The 21,831-nt window shown below is 40.1% G+C and overlaps 1 protein-coding gene across 2 annotated transcripts in view; it reads right to left on the bottom strand.

The window, feature by feature from the left end:
- Positions 1–8,920: 8,920 nt before the first annotated feature.
- MOCOS (molybdenum cofactor sulfurase) overlaps positions 8,921–21,831 on the bottom strand; it is a 233,051-nt gene continuing 220,140 nt past the window's right edge. For both annotated transcript variants that reach the window (XM_040549017.1, XM_040549018.1), the window contains 2 exons: positions 20,135–20,239; positions 8,921–12,448 (listed from right to left, as the gene is read on the bottom strand). In XM_040549017.1, the coding sequence (XP_040404951.1) occupies positions 12,302–12,448; positions 20,135–20,239 (252 nt within the window). In that variant the 3' untranslated portion in view covers positions 8,921–12,301. The remainder of the gene's footprint in view (positions 12,449–20,134; positions 20,240–21,831) is intronic.

Consider the following 21,831-nt stretch of genomic DNA (forward strand, 5'->3'; position numbering starts at 1 on the left):
TAGCTCTGTCCTGCTTCTTTTGAAATCAAAAGGACTTTTGTCATTTGTAGAAATTAAAAATAGAAAATTCTTCACTGTGCTTCTGCCTTTTGATGGGCACCCTGATATCAGAGAGGTCATGTCTCTGTGGAACTTAACAAGATGCAGGCAGCTTACACTGGAGGCAAACACACTGACTGTGAGCTGTCATCTGTCAGGCTAATTACAAGCTCGTCGGTTCAGGGGTTCTTCTGAGTTCACTTCTGGGGACCAGTGTGGTCAATGCTCCAAAGCCTAATTTTTACCATTGCCATGCCATACCTCGCGACCTATGTTTAACTTCTGAATTACCCCTCCTTTGGGCTGGGAGGCTGGTGACAATTAGATGAGTTGTCCCCAGTTCAGCGCTGGCCTGATCTGTTACCCACCCTGCTGTACCCTATTGTTTAATCATACCTCACTCCTCCTAATGAGACTCATTTATCTTTCTTTCAAGTTTCATATATTTCCTGCTTTAATGAGATTTATGATGAAAGAAAGAGAAATGCTTCTAATTGATCCTCTTCTGGTGACATTATCTCTTGCAAAAGCAACGACCAGTGGTGGTAAACATCAGTTAGACATGAATCTTCCTTTTTATATGCCACCTTGGAAATTTTAAGAACAGCTGAAGCTCTGCTGCTAGAGGATGAGCAAAACAAGGATGAGAAATAACAAGTACAGGGAGCAAGGCAATAGAAATCTCTCAGATCTCTGACAGCTCGGTGTGATTATAAGGTCTAGTTGGCCGGGCTGGCAAAACCTCTTCATCAAGAGTTGCCCTTCGCAGTTAGCCTACATGCGCACAAGCCTCTGGGCACAGAGTGGTTCAGGCAGTCTGCAGCAGCTTGAGTGGGCCGTGTCAGCCCAAGGAAGACAAAAGTTCCCATTTTCAGATATTTACTGAAAAGAGCAAGAAAGGAGCAATTACCTGAGCCCTTGGCCCACCCCAGGGCACAGCAGCTGCTTGGCAGACACGAAAACACAGGGAAAAGCCCTGAAGCTGACTAACTGTGGCCTCAATATCCATGCTTGTGCAGAAGTGACCATTTGGGTCCTTAAATCAAAGCAGGTCCTGCTGCTCTCTTTGCCCAGGTGGAAAATGACGGTGGCTGTCACACACAGAGGTCTGTGTCTTAATAATTCTCTGTGGGTTCAGGCCCATCAGCAGGCCTCAGCTGCCCCCACAGCCTCCTGCCTGGCCAGACCCTGGGCCTGGCTCATCCAGGAAATAAATGAAAATAAATGTCAGATTAAAAAAGCTTAAAAGTCTCCATAATACATTAGGGATCCTTTTTTGTCAGGTTGGATGAGCACTTGTCAGGAGTTATGCAGATATACCTGGTCTGGTCTAGGGCTTAGGAACTGACTCAATAGCCTCCCAAGGAGTTCCCTCCCTCCATTTTGCTATCTTTCTCTGATGTACTGGCCTCACATTCACCATCAAGATCAGTTGTCTTTCACCACAAATACTGAATTCTTAGGAGTCTTCCAAGTTGTCTGCTGGAGGAGCCCAGATTATGCAGCTCCTCTGTAGTTCAACTAGCTAATATGCATATAAGGATATTGCATCCAAAGGAAGAAGAACCCATAAAAACCAGAAATGTTGACTGACTAGTTAACATCCTCTAAAAGTTGTAAAACCCTTGACTGAAAGGATAATAACTCAAATTTTCAAATTCACCAACCTCAGCTGCTATGCCAGCAGTATTAACCTATCTCTTGTAATATCTCACAACTCAAAATAAAACAACAACAAAAAACAAACCAATACCAAAAATCCCAAACCTGTGGAAATGATTTCTGGCTGTGCAGTCTCAGCAGACAAAGATTTTTAGCTCTTCTCAAATAAACCATCTTATGGATTCTGATTCTTCATCACCTTGAAATCCATGAAGGTTGTTTATCACCTGAGCAAGGGGATTTCAGAAGGCTACTGAGGGAGCATTTTCTGCTCCCATGTGATTATGGTTTTCGTACACAGGTTGCACTGTGGCAAACAAATATGCCAGGTGCAAGAAAAAGAAAAATGAGGTTGCTCAACTGTTCAGCCATTATTTCATTCCCACAATTGCCTGAAAATCTCATTGACCTATTCTGCCTGATTCACAGTTTTTGCATTGTATATGTTAAAGAGAAAAGCACAAAGATACAGCTGTCAACAGCTGTCAACTTCCTTTTGCCTGCTGGCAATGAAAAAGGTGGTTAACTGCTTTTGGATGCAGCTAATTTATTAAATTAGGAAATGGCACACCTTTGCCTAAACATTCAGAAGTACATGGGCTGCATGGTTATTTGGTTGTACTGTTTAATGAACCCAGATTTTATTGACCGTTCAGCTCACGCTTCTGGAAAATAAAATTTTTTAAATATCCCAAACTGGGCATACAGAAATCAAGATGCTTCAGTGACACGGAAGCTTTCTGTATCTTCTGAAGATCCATTTAGACCATACTAAGGGAAGCAAACATAATTACCTCAACCGTCTGGAAGAGACTGGAGTTTACCCAGCAGAGAGGAGTTTAATTGTACTGCTGACTTCATTAGGCCCAAGACTTCAACCAGATTCCAGCTTTGTGAAGAATGTATTAAAAACAACATCAACAACACAGTAACGACAAACAAAGAACAGAAAAACAATCTGCCTAGATTGAGTCAAAAGGGGAATCAACCAGCGAGTCAGTGGTAATAGGTTTCTACCCTGAAATCAGTGTAACATTTCATTTAAAACTAACTTCAGAGTATTTGAGGAGCAGAAGTGGAGGTATTACAGCCTGGTCTCTAAATCCATTCTTATAATAATATAACATTTTGACCCCACTTGCCAGGGAAATGGCACCTGCATGAACTGGTCTTTATCACAAATTCACCACAAAAACATATGGAGAACATGACTCAGTGCTGTTGGTCAGCTGGTGATTTTTGGGTTGTCTGGTTTAAATTATCCTGCATTCAGCAAAGGATATTTGAAATCACTCATCATACTTTTCATTGGAAAGAAAGGTTTGGGGATTGTAGCTCATAGCACAGAAGGAGGGACTGAGGGAACCAGGTTTCTTCAGCCTGGAGAAGAGAAAGCTAAGGCAAGGGACATGATTGCCTCTACATGGGGGATGAAGACTGAACCAGTCTTCTTCAGGGTGCAAAAGTGAAATAAGAGGCAACTGTCAGAAGCCAAATTTCTGAGAGGATCTAGGAAAAATTTCTTTACCGGGAGGGAGGAAAAGCACAGGAAGAGGTTGCCTAGTGAGGTTGCTGGAGATACTCAAAACTTGACTGCACACAGCCCTGAGCAACCTGATCTAGCCCCGAGGCTTGGAGCAGTATGTTGAACTAGGTAAGCTTCAGAAGTCCCTTCAAACAGCCTATGACACTGGAAATTTGATAACCAGGAGATTAATTAGAAGTTGTTCAACATTAGTAGCTCTGAAAACAGCTTCATACGAATGAATTCACATAAATACCATCATACTAATTTTTTAATCTTACCAAGTTGGTATTGTATTACAATGTACTTTGGGGCTCATTAGCTGAAAAAACAATTTGTAATGTAAAGGGAATCTCAGTGAAGTCCCCATCAGTGTAGTATGGCAAGACTTGTGTTCATGCAGCTTTATTTTCATAGACAAATGAGAAATAGTTGGAAGTTGGAGGGGAGACCTCACTTATTAAGGCAGCATCTCCCCATTACCTGAGTTCATTCATGACTTTGTAGCTGCATTTCCAGATGGATTCCTGGGCTCATGGCTCCTATTGCCCTAAGGGCACGAGAGTCACAATCTCTTGTTCTACTGACAGATTTTTAAGAGGATTCATCTTCTCTGCCATTCATGATCACATATCCTCTTACTGACAGCCCCAGTTATTACTTCCACTGGAAAATCCAGGTTAAGAAAGGCTGAGTATATATCAAAATAACGCCAACATCAAGAGGTCAAAAATCATGATATTTCTGAACCAGCAACTCTTGCTACAGCTGAAAAGCTTTTCAGCTTTTCATTGCAAGATTAAGAGCCAGAAGTTTTCTTTTTTTTCCAAGAAAAAGTGTTTCACTTCATAAGATCTCTCTGTCCCAATCTTGTATCCAGAAATGATTTTAAGGCCTATGATTTTAAAATTTAGTTTGTTGTGTAACTGCTTTGGTCAGTAGCTTTATCACCACGTCCATATCCACAGAATCCTAGAATGATTCCCAGCCTGACCTTTCCCTGCCCCAGCTCCATGCCGTTCCCTCGGGTCCTGTTGTTGTCCCCAGAGAGCAGAGCTCAGCGCCTGCCCCTCCGCTCCCCTCATGAGGAAGCTGCAGGCTGCTATGAGTAAATTTTCAAGAATTAGCTGACAATAACTAACATGATTTCAGTGACCTTTATCCAGGGTCCAGTAGTTAGTGGGCTGCAATAACAAGAATTGGTAGGATGAACTATGATAAGAAGCTTCATAAACCTAGAAGTTGTTTTTGTTTATATTATTGCATTGTACCATACTTATATAGTTTTATTATTCACTTGTATTTTTGATATTCTTTCTAAACCCAATTTTGATGGTTTTTACCTACAGAGAATGTTGGGGGCAGAAAAAAAAAAAATCCATTATTTTACTGTGTTCTAGCACTTGCTGTCTGATGCCGCTTTGCTTTTCTATCTCTACCTGTTCCTTGTGACATGAAACTCATCATCAGAGACCTCAGAAAATAGCCATACAAACATAGGAAAATTTCCTAATATGGGCAGTTTCTGAGAGATACGTGTGTGTGTGCGCTAAGGGAATTGCCTCCCAGCATGCATTCCTCTTCACAGATAACGTAATGACTGACTCTATACATCCCCCTCTAACCACTGAATCACTCTTGATTTTCTTCTGCTTGACTAACATCACAGCCATTTTTCCAACTGATTGATTGTGTAATACCACTGTAAGGCTAATTTGTAGTCTTTAAACTCAGAAAGCTGTGTATTGTTTTGGCCTTTTCAAAGCAAAATTCCTCTTACAAAGTAGGAATTATAATTTAAGAAAATATTTTGCCTATCAGTATTTTGGGGCTGATAACAAGAATAAAATAGAAGAAATACAACAGGCTATAGAATGACCCTCCCAGTCCAACTGTTCTTATTTGAATAATATTTCTCTAATATAAGTGCAGATAAATATGCTAATTGTAATACCTGATGATCTCATTTATATGATACATCACTTCTTAAATACATGGTTGCTCGCCTGTATTGTTTTTACACTTTGCAACAAAGGCCTAGTAGGAATCCACTTGCATTTTTCATAATGTTTCAGGCAAGCTGCTGATGCACACAACCCCCAGTCTTGCTTGACTGATGCAACCAATCGTTTCAGGTTACCCACTCAATGAAATGTCAGGTTCTCTCTTCCTCGACATATTCCTCACTTTGCCCGTAAATAGTTCCAGATTACCATGCTGTGGCAGTGGGAAAGGCATGTGAGATTGAATGAATACCAAATGAATCCATTACACCACTACAAGACATAAAATAGCATGTTAACTTGACAAAGTACTTCCCTAACATAAAACCATGAACAACTAGCTAACTAGAAACCTTCTGAGCTTTGTGAGCTAAATTAGCAATGTCTACTGGCTTTTAATTGCTCTAATTGTCTCTGGCCATGACATACAACCCAGGTGCTGCGGCAGGAGCTGGCAGTGGCTGTTTTCAGACTGTGTTCCTGGGACACATTTTGAGTGGGGTACAGTGGGTCTGGACAGTGTCTGGAGAGGGGCATGGGCCCCTGGTCCTGCAGTCTCCCTGGAGATGCTCAGGTTTCAGCCAGCTATCTGCTGTAAGCTGCTCCATGGTGTTTGATGAAAAAGAGAGGGTATAAAGCTGCATTACAGAACTTTATTCTGCAGTTTTACATGTCTGAGGACTCCTTCTGCCCGCACGGATGTCACCCTTTTTGCCTAGCTAGAGTCCCAACCGTGGGTCTGATACAAGACATGGGCTGCCACATCCTGTGCTCCTTTGGAAAAATGTGCGTGCTTTTTTTCAGAGGTGACTTTCCAAGACTAAAAATAAAATGGTTTAGACTGTTCTGCTTCTTGTGCTTGAAAATAGATAGATGAACAGCATAAACTCTTCCAGAACATGAGTGTTCGCAATCCATGCTCCACTCCTGTAGCTTAGCTCTTTTTTCTAATTTCCTAGAGAGCCGTGGTGAATTACTGTGGAACATCACAGCTTCTTACAAGTACTGACTGACAAATAAACCAACACAGATGAGAGCTTTTTCTTTTCAAGTGCATTAAATCATTACAGTGAGCTCTGGCTATCAAGTCAAATACACAAACTGTGCATTCTGGTTCCTTAAAACAGAATAAAGGCAAACACTTGATGCAAGAAAAATTCAATTTCATTTCATTATTGAAGAGTTCACTAAAAGAAACTTATTTAATATGGCACTAAATACAAAGGCTCTGAGGATAAGCCACAGTCCATAGCATTTGGCTAAATCAGTGAAATTACAAATATCTAATACACAACCCACAGGAAATTACATCCATGAAAACAATGATGGATACCTCAGAGACTCTTCCATTTGTGGAAATGAGCAGGGTCCAGCAGTGTAGGGCCTTCTATCATCTTCTAGATTTGGTTTGGTTTGAGAAATAGTAACTTGTGAACTTTCAACAACTTTATCTGATCCATCCCTTATAAGTACCAGAAAACAACAGATTTGACATTAGATCATGCCTGGCATTTCAAAAACATCCTCATGGAAAAACACAGGCCTTTCAGAAACTGAAAGCTGATCTCACTTCTGGACTGAGAAGCCATCTCTGCATTATAAATTCCAGCCAGGGTACTTGAATCCAGATGGGGCACTTACCTTTGAGAAGCAGCAGAAAGCATGAGACGGGCTCAAAGATGGAATATACTGGTCATCTGGGATAAGCTGATGTTGACATCCAGATTTCCACTGTGCTGACAATCTTTGGTTGCAGGTCTGGAATAGATTGGCTCACACCAGAAACTGGGATTAACATAGAAATGCACCTAATTACAGGCTGTGCGTGTGCAAGTGGCTCTCCATTTTCAGCATAATTTCAAATTTGCCATGAGGTGGCTGTACTCAGATCACACCAACAACCTTCGCCAGCACTTTCATCTGTCTATTCATTAGCTAGCAAACAGCTAAAGGGGCACATCAGTGACAAAATAACAGCAGCACTGCACCAGACACTTCTTTTGTGTCTTCTAAATCAAACTTCCCTTGTTTCTCATGTTGTGTCATACTTTGTGGGTATTTGAGAAACCCTTGAACAATTCTTGGTCAGAAATGCCACCACATGCATTTTTTTTTTTCTTTTTTTCATTTGTTCACTTTCCCCATCCTGCTCTTGCAGTGATCTGTTCTCTACGATCACAGCTCCTGATTACCATCCTTCCAGGATGACTTAATAGCAGAGCAGAAAAATGACTAACTAACTAGCTCTGTGACATGTATTGCTGTGATTATTACAGAGGTTCCCAGTGTGTCTCTGCACATGGCAGTGATGCTCATGGATGGATGCCTCACGTCAAACCTCCCTAAGATCTCTCTCTGCAGCCCTGAGTGAGTCACGTCCTAGCGCAGGGCACCTGCCTATTTTCTTTTCCACCAAGAGGGACCGACAGTAGCCATTCGACTGAGTTGACATGAAAGGGAGGGAACAGAGGCATCTTAAATGGCACCTTACTTAAGAGGTACCTCTCTGTTGATGATTCTGAGTCCTCTGAATCCGATTTGTAGGCCTGAGGGTACCTAAGTCCTTTCTTTCATAAAAAAAAATTACAAACTCTGTGAAGGAGAGATGCGTATTACTACTTTCTTTTAAAATTTGACTTTAGGGGATGCTGCTTTTCTTTCCCTCCCACATTTTTTTCTCTTCTTTTCGCTCTGGCCTCCAGGCTGGTGCACCTAGCAGGCAGTCAGAAACGTGGGTTTGTTTCCTGGTTCTGTCTGAGAGGCCTCAGCTCACATTTGCTGTGGTTGCCTATTCCAAAACCCATTTGGGGTGTTCCCATCTGGTCTTGTTTTAGTTCCACGTTGCTCTGAAGTGCTGACAGCCTGAGGAAGGAAGGACAGAAACCTCTGTAGCCCACTGGCTCATGCGCCCAGTGGAGAGGAGGAGTACCCTGCCTTCTCCTCCCGTCTGCAGGGGCCGTGTCTATGTTTTGTCTGAGTAGCTGCCTCATGACAGCTGTGTAATCACAGGGACGGTGACATACGCACATCTTTCAACTCCATCGGAGCCACCTACCTGCTGGGTTACAGTCATTCTTCCCCTCCCATCTTCAGTGAGTCCAAAAGAGCGTGAATGGGTAGTTCAGAGTCACGCTTGGATCCTGTCTCATTGTGTCCATGTCCCTCTCTCTCTGGCCTGGTGAATCACAGATCATTTCCGCGCAAACCTGGTGAGAAGGGAGTGACAGGCCTTCCCTGCGATTCCCACACACACCCAGCCCTGTTAAGTCCCCAGTCTCGCCTACTGCCTGTGGTTTATGCAGGGGGAAAAGATGGTGCTGGGTGCCTCCAGGCAAAGGAGCTGAACCTGCTCTTCTCCAGCACCCTTGGTGAGGGCTCCGACCTCTAACCTCCGGATAGCAGAGGTGGCTCCAACAGGAGTGCCCCTGGAAATATTTTACAGGAAACCAGTGATTATTACTGCATTTTGTGCAGGGCTTGAACTGAGTATGCAACTGACTGGCATGCTGACTTGGCAGAGGCTGTCAGCATGATAGCTGGAGGAACACCTCACCTGTGAATCCCAGCAGCGATGAGACATCCTGCCAGTCAGCCACAAGTTCGCCCAGTGAGCCCGGCAATGCCTCGAAGCAGAACTTAGCATCTCCCGAGCTCAAAGTTCAAGAATGCAAACACCACCACTAGACATGTCGAGCACAATATGTATTTTATTGACCTCATTTCCAAGAAAGTTAAAAAACAGACCGAAGAAGAAATGCATAGCATAATTTCCGTAATTTGTGAACAACAATCAAGTTATTATGCAGTCTTTCCTTTTGATTTGTACATGATTTTGACAGAACAATGACCAAAATTTTTGACCACATTTTGAAAGATGCCATTGAAAATGTATAAACACAATGTGTCTGAATTATCTTAGTCATATCAGTGAACACAGTTCAGAGGCTTCTCCTAAAAATGCTGATTTATGTTCTGTGATTCCAACCTCTTGGCTATTATTGGAGCTTGTAATAATCATAATTTTTGCCTTGAGATTTGAGAAGGAGTTAAGTCCCACGGAAAATAGAATGTGTCTGAATAATTTATTGTAAGGAAATATAGACTTAGTTTTCAAATATGTAGAGGACTTTCTACACACAACACTCTGGAAATGTTGTATTAAATACATTTTTTATCCATAGAAAGTAAATATATATCTGTAATTAGTCCAAAGATTTAATTTTGCAGCAATGAGAGAACTTAGATGAAAGAGTCTGCATTCATATGAAATTGTATTTTTTCTATATACTCAGAACATTGAGAAGTGACCCCTTTATAATGCACTTAATCTTTCTACATAATATACATAGTGTTTTGAAGTTTTTATGTCCTTTTCGCTCATGCCATACCTCAGTTTGTATTATGCTCAGTTTCTCCATTCTTTGAATTTTTTATCACGTTATGGGAACGATGTTCTTTCTACAAAACTTACAGTGCATGATGTTTAAGCATGAATCCTCCTACTTCAAGACTTTCCACAAAGTATTGGCATTGAGAAGAATCTGTCTTCATTGATGGGAAGACATCTCAATACTGGTGGTGACACTCCACTTACTATAAGGGAAATATTATTCTTTGTTGAGATGAAAGATTCCTTGTGTCTCTTACATCAATCTGAAGCACTGTGACATTTCCTATCGCTACAGTGCAAAGATGTTCCTTGTGGGAAATGCACAGAATATACTAATGAGCATGTTCATACATCAGAGAAACTGTTTTTCCCCCCTGTAAAATGACAAAATTATTCTTGATGCAATATTACTAGGCCACAGGAGAGAGAAAGTGTAATTGCCTGTAAATAATAGGTCAGAATGACCAAGCATGACATTTTTAAAGTTCAAATCCTCTCATCCTTAGTTATCATACATTGCATTAAGGCTATTTACAAACAGTATTTGTCAAGCTACTGTGTACCAAAGTGACTTATTTGGCAGTAAATCCAATAACAAGTAAAACAGAGCTTGCTGAGGTTTGCTTTCAATTTCCTCTTCTAACTTCTGTGCCATTTTAAACAAATGACATACTGGTGAGGTGAAGAGGACAGAGTAAAGCGCCAGAGATCACCTGAAGGTCAGCATACAGCAGGTCTCTTCATATTAAATTTGCCAGCGCTGTGCTGGCTTTCTATCCAACAAAGCAATGTTCTGCATAACAGAAAGGCAAAGAGTGAAACAGCAAAAGAGATTTAGAAACCAGGAAACTGCTTTTCAAGGTTCCAAAAAGCCTGCTCATTACAACATCAGATAATTGACTATTAGACAGAGAAAACCGCTGGCTTTCAAAGCAGACATCAAGGAGCATTGCTTGTGCTCTGAAGTGGAAGATACAACTCACAAAATCCTCAAAAACCTGATCCTCAGTTTACATACATATAAAACACCTCTCTCTATCCACGTATTTTATGGCAGGTTGTAAGAAACAGATAGTGTCTCTCCTTATTTCCATTACAAAGCTCTGCTGAGAGACTAATAACAGTCTGTTCCAGCTGAAGTGAGTAAAACCAGTTCTTCAAAAGAACAAAAAAAGAGAAAGGAAAGAAAAGACTACCTATCTACTGAATTCTGATTCACACACCGGGTGATGCACTTCCCTTTTCCCACTGTATGCTGCTCTGGGGTAATCACTCCCTTTTCAGAAGGACTGTTTGACCAATTCTTTCACAAAGCTGCCTGCTCCCCTCGAGGGCTACGCTCAAACAACTCAAGCATTGATTCAGCCAGAAGCCCTTTCACACAGTTTGAGCCAAAACTACTCCAAGGAAGGCCTAAATCATGCTAGACAAGAGTTCAGACAGTGCTTTTTATGGGGTCAAAATTTCCCTTCCCAATTGGCAATAAAGCAGTCACAAAACACCTGGCCACAGTACGTTCAATCCTGTTTTATGTTGACTTCCCAAGCTTTCTTTTTCTTTCTTCTTCCCTCTCTCCCTCCCTCCCTCTCTCTCTCTCTCAATGTGTGGCTTTATTTATTTACTTATTTTTGCAAGAATTCATGTATCAGTTAAGTCCTAGGTTTCAGACAATCAGAAAGCATGAGTCGTTTATGGCAGTCAAGAACTTAAAAGCCTTCCAAGAAGGACATTATCAAATGCTCAGGAACTACCACAATGAGTAAGAAAAAAGAATGCTTTGACCTTTTCAGGATGGAGAAGCATTCTTGACTTTCAAGAATTCCCTCAAGTGGATGTTTCAACATCTTGGCCATTTGAGATTGCTAAGCATAAGCAAAGTTTGTATAGAAATTATGACTGGATTAGTTGAGAAATCTCTAATTAGAAATAATATGTCAACAGTCTCAAATACGTACGGAAACATGTGTGGGAAGTCATCACATAAAATGGATCAGATGGAAAAGAGGCAAGTGGGAATGAGAAAAAGACACTGAGAACAAATGGATGAAATTGCTTCATAGGAATGTCTTTTTGTAAAGGCATACTGAATCTTCATTGATCTTTGCGCCTTTTTGGCATCCTCAGACACCTTTTCCCAAGAGGATGACACACATTTTCCAATGCCAACTCACTCTTCTTCTGTGCTTCAGACTGTCTGTACGTCACCTGCAGTTTCACTTTTGAAAAGCTGAAAGGACTGCTACTCTCCTGTCACTCTTCCACTATCCCCTTCCCACCTACCTTGTTTCTAAAGCACGCCCTGCGTCCTCTCTCCCAAATGTGGTTTTAACAAAGCAGCATAAGGAAGTAGTTCATTGTTATGTTTACTTTCCTTCATTGAGATGTGGGTTTCTGACAACAACGTTGGGCTTGTTTTGGGAGTCATCCACTAGTAAAACTTGATCAAACCTGTTGCATCCTGAAGCAATTGAACAAAATAAGAGTTATGGCTGCTGTAACTTAATCACAAGCAAAAACATGTAGGTGAAGTCTAATTATCAAGGGTACTGCCATCTGATAACATTTAGTGCAAACAGAAAATTAAAAAACTCAAAGCAGAAGCAAATGAGCGGAAGATTTTTTTTTTTTTTTTGAATAACTGGCTACTGACTTCTCCCTAGAGTTGCATGTAAGTCTCATCTTCTATCCTGAACATTTTTCTTCACTGGATGTTGGGCGTTGAATTTCTGTATTCTCCTTCAACACTGGAAGTACTTGAGACCCAACAGATAACATATCTGGAAAGGACGAGCACAAGGGCTGGTTCATCAGGTATACACCAAAGTTTGTCTGAAAAAAAAAAAAAAAAAAAACACAACAAAATATTCATTGAGATACGACTCATGGTAAAGTAATCAGATCTATGGAGGATCTCACAACCCAGATATGCTTAGAAAAACAATTTTGCTTTAAGAATAAGGATGTATGTGTGATCTCAATGTAATTAAGAACATTTTAACTAATTAACTATAATAGACTGGTAAACAAGAGCTAACCCCATGGTATTTAAGAAGAATACCTTAAGTAAGTGGATAAATAACACAGTATTTCATCATGAGCTCCATAGTATCATATATGTAATTTACACTCGCTCACAGTCTTGCCATTTAATGACTCTACTGGCTTCTTGACAAATACAGTTAATACATTTTCACAAATAAAGGCCAGGCAGCACCAGAATGCATGTATGTTCAAACAGCGAGGAAAAGTCTTGTGTCTTCTACCATGAATTGTTTGCTTTCTTAACAGAACTTTGTTCTGTCTAGCCTTGGTGAATTTCCCTTCATATGTTTTTATTAATATTTTAGTATATTTTACAGAAAATATTCAGAAAGTTTGTTTTATTACGATTAACGCTTGTTATCTGTCATTAGCTGTGAAGCCACACTATGTAAATATTACAAATATTTAGATGTGTCCTTGTATTACTGGATAATAAAGAAACAAGAAGGAGGATAACCACTTCACCTACTATGTAAATGCTCACAGGCACTGAAAATCTGGTCTGAGTGTCTGCACTCCTATGTGTGGCATTAATTTTAAGGACATTAGACTTTACAGTTACAGCTATGAACAGCTGGGTGTGATGTGGAAATGTCACATTAAAGACTGGTGTGCTTCTGTGGTTTTATTTTCCACCTGTGGAGAACATAGAAATGTGCAGCAAGAAACAGATTTGCAACCTTAGGATAATATTTTCCAAGCAATTAGAAAACAGCTAAAAAAAATACATAAGAAAGAAAGAAACAAACACTGAAGATTAAATTAAATTAATGAATTAATTAATTAATTCAATTAAATGTTAAATTGATAATTGAATTGTAGACTTCAGAATGTCTTTGCTCTTCAAACCAAAGGACTTGGAAAGCCAACATTAGTTTTCTTGTCAATTTTTTACAGGTTTCAATAAAAAGTATTTGATTTTGGTAGGCTACAAATGAACAGTCATTCAAAAGTGTAATACAAATAAATAAGCAAATGTAATTCATTTAGTATGTCTGAACAAACACATTTTTTAAATAAAACTCTGTGCTCCTTCTCCATTTCCTGATGACATTTTTTGCCATTGTTCAGACCAATGATCCTGAAACGGAGGGAATTACATTTACAGCAGGTTTAGAAAAATATACTAAAGGAATTGCAATAAATTAAAAATAACCAAATGTGTTGGTTGAATTTAAGGGAGCATGTTTGATAGACTTAAAATGCAGGATGTTCACTCAAATTCCTGCACTATATAATTACATAAAAATACAGTAACAAGGTAACATGAAACAGCTTTTAGTCTTCAAAGAATTAGTGAGATTTAAGGCTGAGACCTACTCTCAAGCAACTGTGATGCCGTAAAGCAGAGATCTATCCAACCATTGCCCCAGTATGGCTCCGAATTGGGGTCTTTCTGCTTCATTTGTAATCCTAAACATTACAAAGAAAAATAGCTCCCAAGTAAATCTTTTTGGTTATTTCTGTTATTTCTTCATCTCACAGGCATTCCACCTAAATGGACCTGATCAGGCCTATCCTACTTATGATAATTTTTGGGTACCAGTGACCACAATGGTGCCAACACCAGTGGATGTAGTAGGGTAGATCCTTCTGGTGAGTGTTTGAGTATGAAATGCTGAGGAGTGACCACAGTGCAGCAGGATCCCAATCCACTAGCACAGTGACTGTGTTGGGTAAACCATAATGGCAAAATGGTAAGTCAGTAACTGCTTCATTTAAAATATTAGAGTACATAATATTAATACCCTGTTCTTGTTTTTCTCTTATTTGTTGACAAGCTGTGGTTTCTCCACTGGCATAAATAATGTCTTTTTCAGCCTTGAACTTAATATCCTGCATTTAATTCCTGCACCCTAATGTAAAAATGACAGTTGCCATAATTTGTTTAAAAAAATCAGGCAATCATAAAACAAGTATTATAAAATGAATATTAGTCCACGCTACCCTGTACTTCACACAGGAAGGCATTTTATAACTCATCTGTGTTAGTCAACTAATTTGATACGTGAGAATTATTAACATATATTCACTGTATTGACAACTTGACTTACCTTAAAAAGACTAATATAAATCTAGGCAGATTGTTCAGTATGGGTAACTTAATTTACCTTATTTCTATTGCTCTGAATCATCCAGCCACATTTTTTTTTCTTAAAGCACTTTAAACCCTCCATGATTATTTCAGAAAAGGGGTGTGCGAGTGTATCTTATTTGCAGGAGTTCTTAAATACTATTTTAATGCTTTGTTATTTCTCTACTCTGACTGGGCATCTAGGTCTCAGTATTTTTTTGAGTTCTGAGCCTGGATGATGCCTAAGGAGTTTTCAAGGTGATATTATACTGATGGTATACATATTTCAGTATTAATGCCCGCTTGGATGAGTGTTTTCCTGTAAAATCACTTTCATTGCTGACATCTTGCTCTTCTGAATGACCAGAATTTTGCCTGTGATTACCAGAAATGAATTTAGTACCTTTTAAGTAAATTTCCTTGCTTTTCTAGTAATTACAAATATTGACTCAGCAAAAATACTCCCAAACAACCACAAAAGCTGTGCATCCTGTCATTCTATCTCTGTTTCAAGAGAAATAGAAAATGTGGCAAATTGTCCCTTCTCACATTTCAGTGTTGAAAAATGAGGCTTTCAGACACAGAGATTACAGCCTGCAGAGTCATTACAATGAACTGCATAATCTCTTTCTGCTGTTGCTACCCTTTCCAAATTTCAAGGGCATTTTATTTGGCATATAAACTCTCCAGACCACACCCAGAACAGAGCAAAGGGCTGGATTGTGACACAGGTGGCAGTAGGGACTCTTCCTATAACTCTCAAACTTCATGTAAAGCTTCTTGATCAGTAAAACTACAATGTTCACTGCTGGGATAAATGGATAAAATGTACTCTTGCCAAGTGGGAATCACACGATAGTCATCACACTCACTGAAAGAAGGAGCTATAAAATGCTGTCATTCTTGCATGTTGTTTCAAATACTTTTACTGGATCAACAACAATATGCACTTCTTGGATATTTACTGACAGAAATATCCTGGGTACCCTATCTCCTTTTGTTAGACAGAAATGGGAGGTGCTACATCTGACAAAGGCTGAGATGAGCGGCCTTTAAGATACTGCTCCTAAACAGTTGGTTAATTCAAACTAGCACTTGGTAGGGAAAGTGCCCTGCTAGAATGTGTAACAAGCACACAAAGAATACTGCACGCTAACACTGAGCTTTGGATAGAGGAGCTCTGGATTTTGCCCCTGGATGTAGCTCTCAGCTGCTTTCTATCAACAGATAAATTCACCTGCTCACTTCATTCCTATAACACAACCTCCCTCCCATGCAAAGGTTTGGAAGATGAAATTATTAAATCTGAATTATTTTTATTATTGTTTTTTTTTAATGCAAGGATGTTTTATTAGCTCTGATTGCACCAAAACTTATCAGTAAAGCCTTACAAAATAAATCAGTTAAGCTCTCTATAACTACTTGAAGGGAGATTGTGGGGAGCTGGGGGTCAGCCTCTTCTCACAGGTAACTAGTGACAGGACAAGAGGGAATGGCCTCCAGTTGTGCCAGGGGAGGTTCAGGTTGGAAATGAGGAGACATTTCTTCTCAGAAAGAGCAGTCAGGCATTGGAATGGGTTGCCCAGGGAGGTGGTGGAGTCACCGTCCCTGGGGGTATTAAAGGAAAGGTTGGATGTGGTGCTTAGGGACATGGTTTAGTGGGTGGCATTGGTGGTAGGGCGATTGTTGGACCAGGAGATCTTGGGGGTCTTTTCCAACCTTAATGATTCTGTGATTCTATGAAAATAGAACAGTGGAAGCACTTGCTTTTGATATGTTAATTTTTCACATTGGAAAGAAAGAAAAGTTTTAACTTGATGTCAAAAAAACACCAAATATTTTGTTTTGTTGAAAATGACTGGACAGCAGAGTGTTTTATTAAGAACTGATTTTCCTTTGCTCTCTACCTTAAATAAATGCATTTCCCACTTCAGCCACGAACAAGAAAAGAGAACCGTATTATTTCAGAGGTCTATTAATTACACCAGTCAGTGTTTGCAAGTGTTCCAGATCTTTGGATGAAAAGCAGTGCACAGTGCAAAGCCCTGCATTACTATGAAAATGATGATAATGATGCATCAGATAAGAGAAGTCATTTGCTATCCCTGCTAACGTTTCAGTAAGCAGTCCAAAGGCGTGGCGTCTAATTCCACAGGAAAGGGAGCTCTCCCAGGCACAATGAGAGACATAAAAGAGGATCAACAGCCCACAGGAAAAAAAAAAACAGCCTTTTTAGTGTAGAAGGGCATGTGCAAACACAATGGATTTCCCTTGATGTACCGCTATCCATACATTCCATACATACAGGCCGCTGGGGCAGGCTGCTAATGCAATTCCCGTTGCTACCTTGACAGCAAGTCCCAGCTCATAGCACTGCTGCAAATCCACCACAGGGCTTCCGCTATTGTTAGCGTTAAACTGCATCTGCAAAGCCCAGAAGATGGGCAAGAATTCAACGTTCTCTCCTTTCTGTCCATGTGCCTTTTGCATCAGGTGGTGACGCATGTGGAACAGCATGTGGCTATTTTTATGCTATTTGCTTAATGTAGTTATCTAGTCTTTCGTAGTCTCCTGCAGTAACACAGAGAGCTCTGTCACAGAAGGAGAGCTCATTTTTTCCTTTTCAGTCAAAAATTACAGAAGGAATTCTTAATGAGTATTTTTTCAGAACTTGTGGCAGTAGAACTGAAGTTTGCTTTGTAGAGGTGTTTGCATTTTATTTCAAACAATGTGAAAAAAGGTTTCATAAGAAGTAGCTGGCTGGGCTTCATCACCCTTCTGTACATTTATAGGGAAACATGCAAATTGCTTGTGTGGCTAATTACAGTAGCTGGTTCTGACTTTCAGTAGTAATCCATGCATTCAAAGCCTCAGTCTTTCAGCTTGGAGCACCAGGTTCTCAGAGTCTCAGAGGAAAGGAAAAAAATATGATTTCAGAAATAAATATTGAACCACCTCTTACAAGCCTTACTTTATTTAGGTCATTATTGAAGTTCATTGGCAGTGCTTTAGTTAGGGCTACCAGCTTGACAGAGTACAATATATTTTTCTGGGTTGGTATTCTTGGAAAAAAAACAAAACAAAATGTTAAATATTGACATCTGGCATGCAGGATTTGCTGGCCATTCACATGTGCGGTGTCTTTAACGTTTTGCAAATTGAGCAACAACAATGGCCTTTCAAAAATATCAGTTCCCCTTGTACTGGGAAATTAGCTTAAATCATATTTGCTTCATTTGTTGTACTTCAAATTGTGTTACTGACAGCTGGGAACAAACACAGCTTGATTCCTTCACTGAATCTGTATTCGATAAAAATAATAAAGTGTTGTCTATTAGATGACTCCTCAACAGAAAAGCACATGCCACAGACATGAGTCACCAAAGGATTAGCTCTGCAATTTAGCACAGCCACATGAACTCAGTGTTGCTTCCCCCTCCTCGCTATGAAAGGTTTGGATGAGTGTCCTCTACCAGGTCTGCTGAGCACAAGGAAGATGCCAAAGTCCTCAGGTGCTACTCACTGATAAGCAGCTGGTGACCATCACCCCACAGATGACTTGCAGGAGGGATGGGCTGAGAGGTCTTCACAGACCAACTCAGGCAAGCTATCAGTTCAAATTATCTCTTTTGGCTGTCAAGCTTACCAGAAGACTTGGCCTTAGGCAGAGCAGGACATGCTCACAAGACTCCTTCTGCCAGCAACGCTGAGAGTTCTCTTTGGCTGAAGGCTGGGAAAAATAAAAAAGCTGAAGGCCCTGTTCTTTGCAGCATGAGTATCTTTGCACAGCTGAGGGAAGCGCAGCACTCCCCTGCTGTGAATAGCAGCACTGTGCTCTGCAGCGCCTTGCCTTGCCCTGCTCCTTTTATCTGATGCCAGGCTCTCAAGAGGCGGGATGGCTCTCTCTGCCTTAATTCTGTAGGAATGAGTCATGTGGTCCTAGGAGTGTTTGTATCAAGAAAGCCTTTGCATTGCCAGGGTTAATCAAAACCAAAGAGAAGCTCATTTTTATTTTGCTGCGGGAAGTGTGCAGGAGATGCTTTGCCTCTCCTGAGAAGCTGTGTCCCAGGGAAGGTGTCCTTGCCACCTGAGAAGGTCCCCAAATACAGATTGCTGTCCCTCTGCAGAGGCTTTGAGTCATAATCCAGCAAAATACATGTGGGTTGTGGGTAGAGAGAGCCCTCCATGCCCCACGTGGAAACAGGGCAGCACCCCTACCCAGAATATGCTCAGCAGTGCCCCAGATGTCCCAGCTGTGGCTCACCATTATCTGGAGAAGGCTCGTCCTCAGGCTACCCGCCATGGCCAGGAGCTCCTCTCACAACCGCACGTGTACTGCAGCAATCTGGATGCCAGAGCCTGCTGTGCAACCTCAAGTCATCTCAGGTCAGCAGGAAGCCGTGCCTGGGCAGCCAGCCCCTGCCTGCTCGCCTCCCTCCCTGCACCAGGCAGCTGGCTCCGAGATGGAGCCAGCCAGCGGGGCTATTCCCCCAGGATAACACTCATTGGAAATGGAGCTCTTTGTTTGCTTAATGAGTCACTGAGACAAATTGATTTTTTATTTTTTTTTTTAAACAAAGAGGGCATTATTTGTAACTTGGTTGTGCATTGTTTGGGTGAACAATTTGCAACCTGTTTGTTATTGCTCTGCCTCCGTGCTGTGCCCAGTCTCTGGTGTTTGGCTGTTATTGGCGAGGCTTCTGAGCCCAGAGTGGCCGATGAACTTTTACAAGAGAAGCTTAACAGTAAAGAGTGAATTCAGAGTAAGGATTTTCAGCTAAATAAATACTTCTGAGGAGATTTGTGAAGCTTTTGGGATGCCAATCTGTCTAGCCATCATCTGAGTACTCTCAGTTCCAAGAAGTAATGCAACCCGAGCAAGCAGAAAGATTCCAAAGCAACGCCTGTGTTTCAAACCTATTCCCCAGTCACTTTCCTAATCAATTACTCTCAACTTTGTCTATATTCATGTCTGCTCTGCATTTCCTGCTAAGTAGTTTCTCTCAGCAACAGTAAGGTTGAGTCTTAGGAGCTAATTGGATCATCACAAACACTTTGTGATTTTTCTGCACATTTCTCTTCTTGAATGACATCAACACATTGGCACATGTTTGTCAAGACCAAAATAAACACATTGTAAAGTGGTACATGCTGAACAATAGCTAGAACAGTAAAAAATAACTCATATTAATAGTCATTTTCTGAATTAAAAATGTGTTGAACATTTTATGGAAATAAAAGATATATCTGGGTTGTAAGTGCATCCTCTTTTGACTGAAAAAACAAATGGTAATGATTAGCATAAGAATGTAATTGTAAATATTCTCTCAGCAGGTATTTCTCTATGCATGCAATGCACTACATCTTTCTGTACAGCTATTTTTGAGTAACTTACTGACCTTTCTACCTCTTGCAGCAGACAGAGACTGTAGAACTTCTTTGTTTCGTTCCCCAGACTGTTGATCAATGCAGATTATTTGACACCTGCTACACGGACCCACAACCTGAAATTTCAGTTAAAGAAGGTCACTGCTATATGTCATAACAGTACAACATGGAACAGTACAAGCTTCTGACTAGCATAATATCATAAAAAATATGTTTTCCACATACTTTTCTTATGTTCTTTAATGCTTTCATTGTGTACAAGATCAGTCCTGTTCACCTAATGTAGGTACATTTTCCAAGGGTCCACTTGCAAAGGTATCACTGCATTTTTAGTCCTTTTTTTTTTTTTTTAAAGAAAACTTTCCCAGAGACAGAATATGAGAAATACCAAGCATTTACATATTTACATTTCCTGATTGCTTCACTTTGTCTGTGGGCTGGCAGGGCTACTTGCTCAAAGGAGAACTGAAGATAAAATTAAGCCAAGGCCTCAGGATTTAATCAAAGCAGGACTCTCTTGGAGCTAAGCTAACAGGTTTTGGTTAACATTTTTTTCCTGTGCAATTTCTGTGGGATACAGTATCCCAAATTCTTTCTTACAGGCATGGCACTTGTAGATAATCAGAATGCAAAATGTGAATTTCCACAAGTCTATGTAAGTAGAAGGAATAATGAGATCCTCTAATTTAACATCATATATAATATAAAGCATGGTTCCTAAAGATAATTCTTGTTTGAAATAGGGTGTGTTTTTAGGAAAAAAAAAAAAGGCTATGAATTTTTTCTTACCTTTTAAAGCATTAAAATGAAGAAGACAAATTCCAGTTTTGCTTGCTATGGCATCCCCACCTTTAGCAAAGCTCTACATTTTACAAAATAACTCTTCTTTAAAATGTCTCAGTATAAACTTTGTACTGTTGTAAAATTTGTCATAATTTCAAATAGGTCAACTAATTAAACCTTACACTGCAAATATTTCTATATGCTGTTCTGAAGAGCTATTTTATTTCTTTGAGGTACATCTAGAACTGTTTGTACAACTCTTCAGTGTAACCATCAAAACCGTATATTTGGCTCAGCTTTTTCAGGAGATGATTTTCCACTGCTTTAATATTTTATTAAAAGAAAAACAAGACAAAAGAAGGAAGTATTTTCACCTACTTTTCTTTGTTCAACAGCATCTTCTATTGTTTTTTCTGGCATCAAGCACCATTAACATAATTTCTACTGTTACTATATCAGTATCTGGGTAGCAGAGACTGGAAAAGAGAATGCGAGTTGCATAAGCCTGTCTATTTTTGGCTTGCATTCCTAAGGTATTTCAATGCCAGAAACAGGAAAGCAGTTTTATCCTGAATATACTGTAGTTTTACAGTATATTCCACAACTGGATCCTGAGCTGAGTTCCTTACTGCAACTCTGCACTCCAATAAACTATACTTCAAGGTTTTGTCTTCTATATTCCTTATCTCCTACCTGCAGAATTTTTCCTCATTTTTTTAAACTCATATTACAGCTTGCTGATCAAAATATGCTTAAGAAGAGAGAAGATAGGTCATATTTTCTACCTTTACTGAAAATATGGCATTTCCTTTTCTCAGGATATGCTGACCAGAAACAAGTAGGAGTGATTTCTATCATGGCTTCTAGATCTGACATTAACACTTCTTTTATTCACGTCTTTCACTATCATCCCTAAGCAAACAAT

Source organism: Cygnus olor, chromosome 2 (genome assembly GCF_009769625.2).
Source record: "Cygnus olor isolate bCygOlo1 chromosome 2, bCygOlo1.pri.v2, whole genome shotgun sequence".
In the NCBI taxonomy this organism is placed as follows: domain Eukaryota; kingdom Metazoa; phylum Chordata; class Aves; order Anseriformes; family Anatidae; genus Cygnus; species Cygnus olor.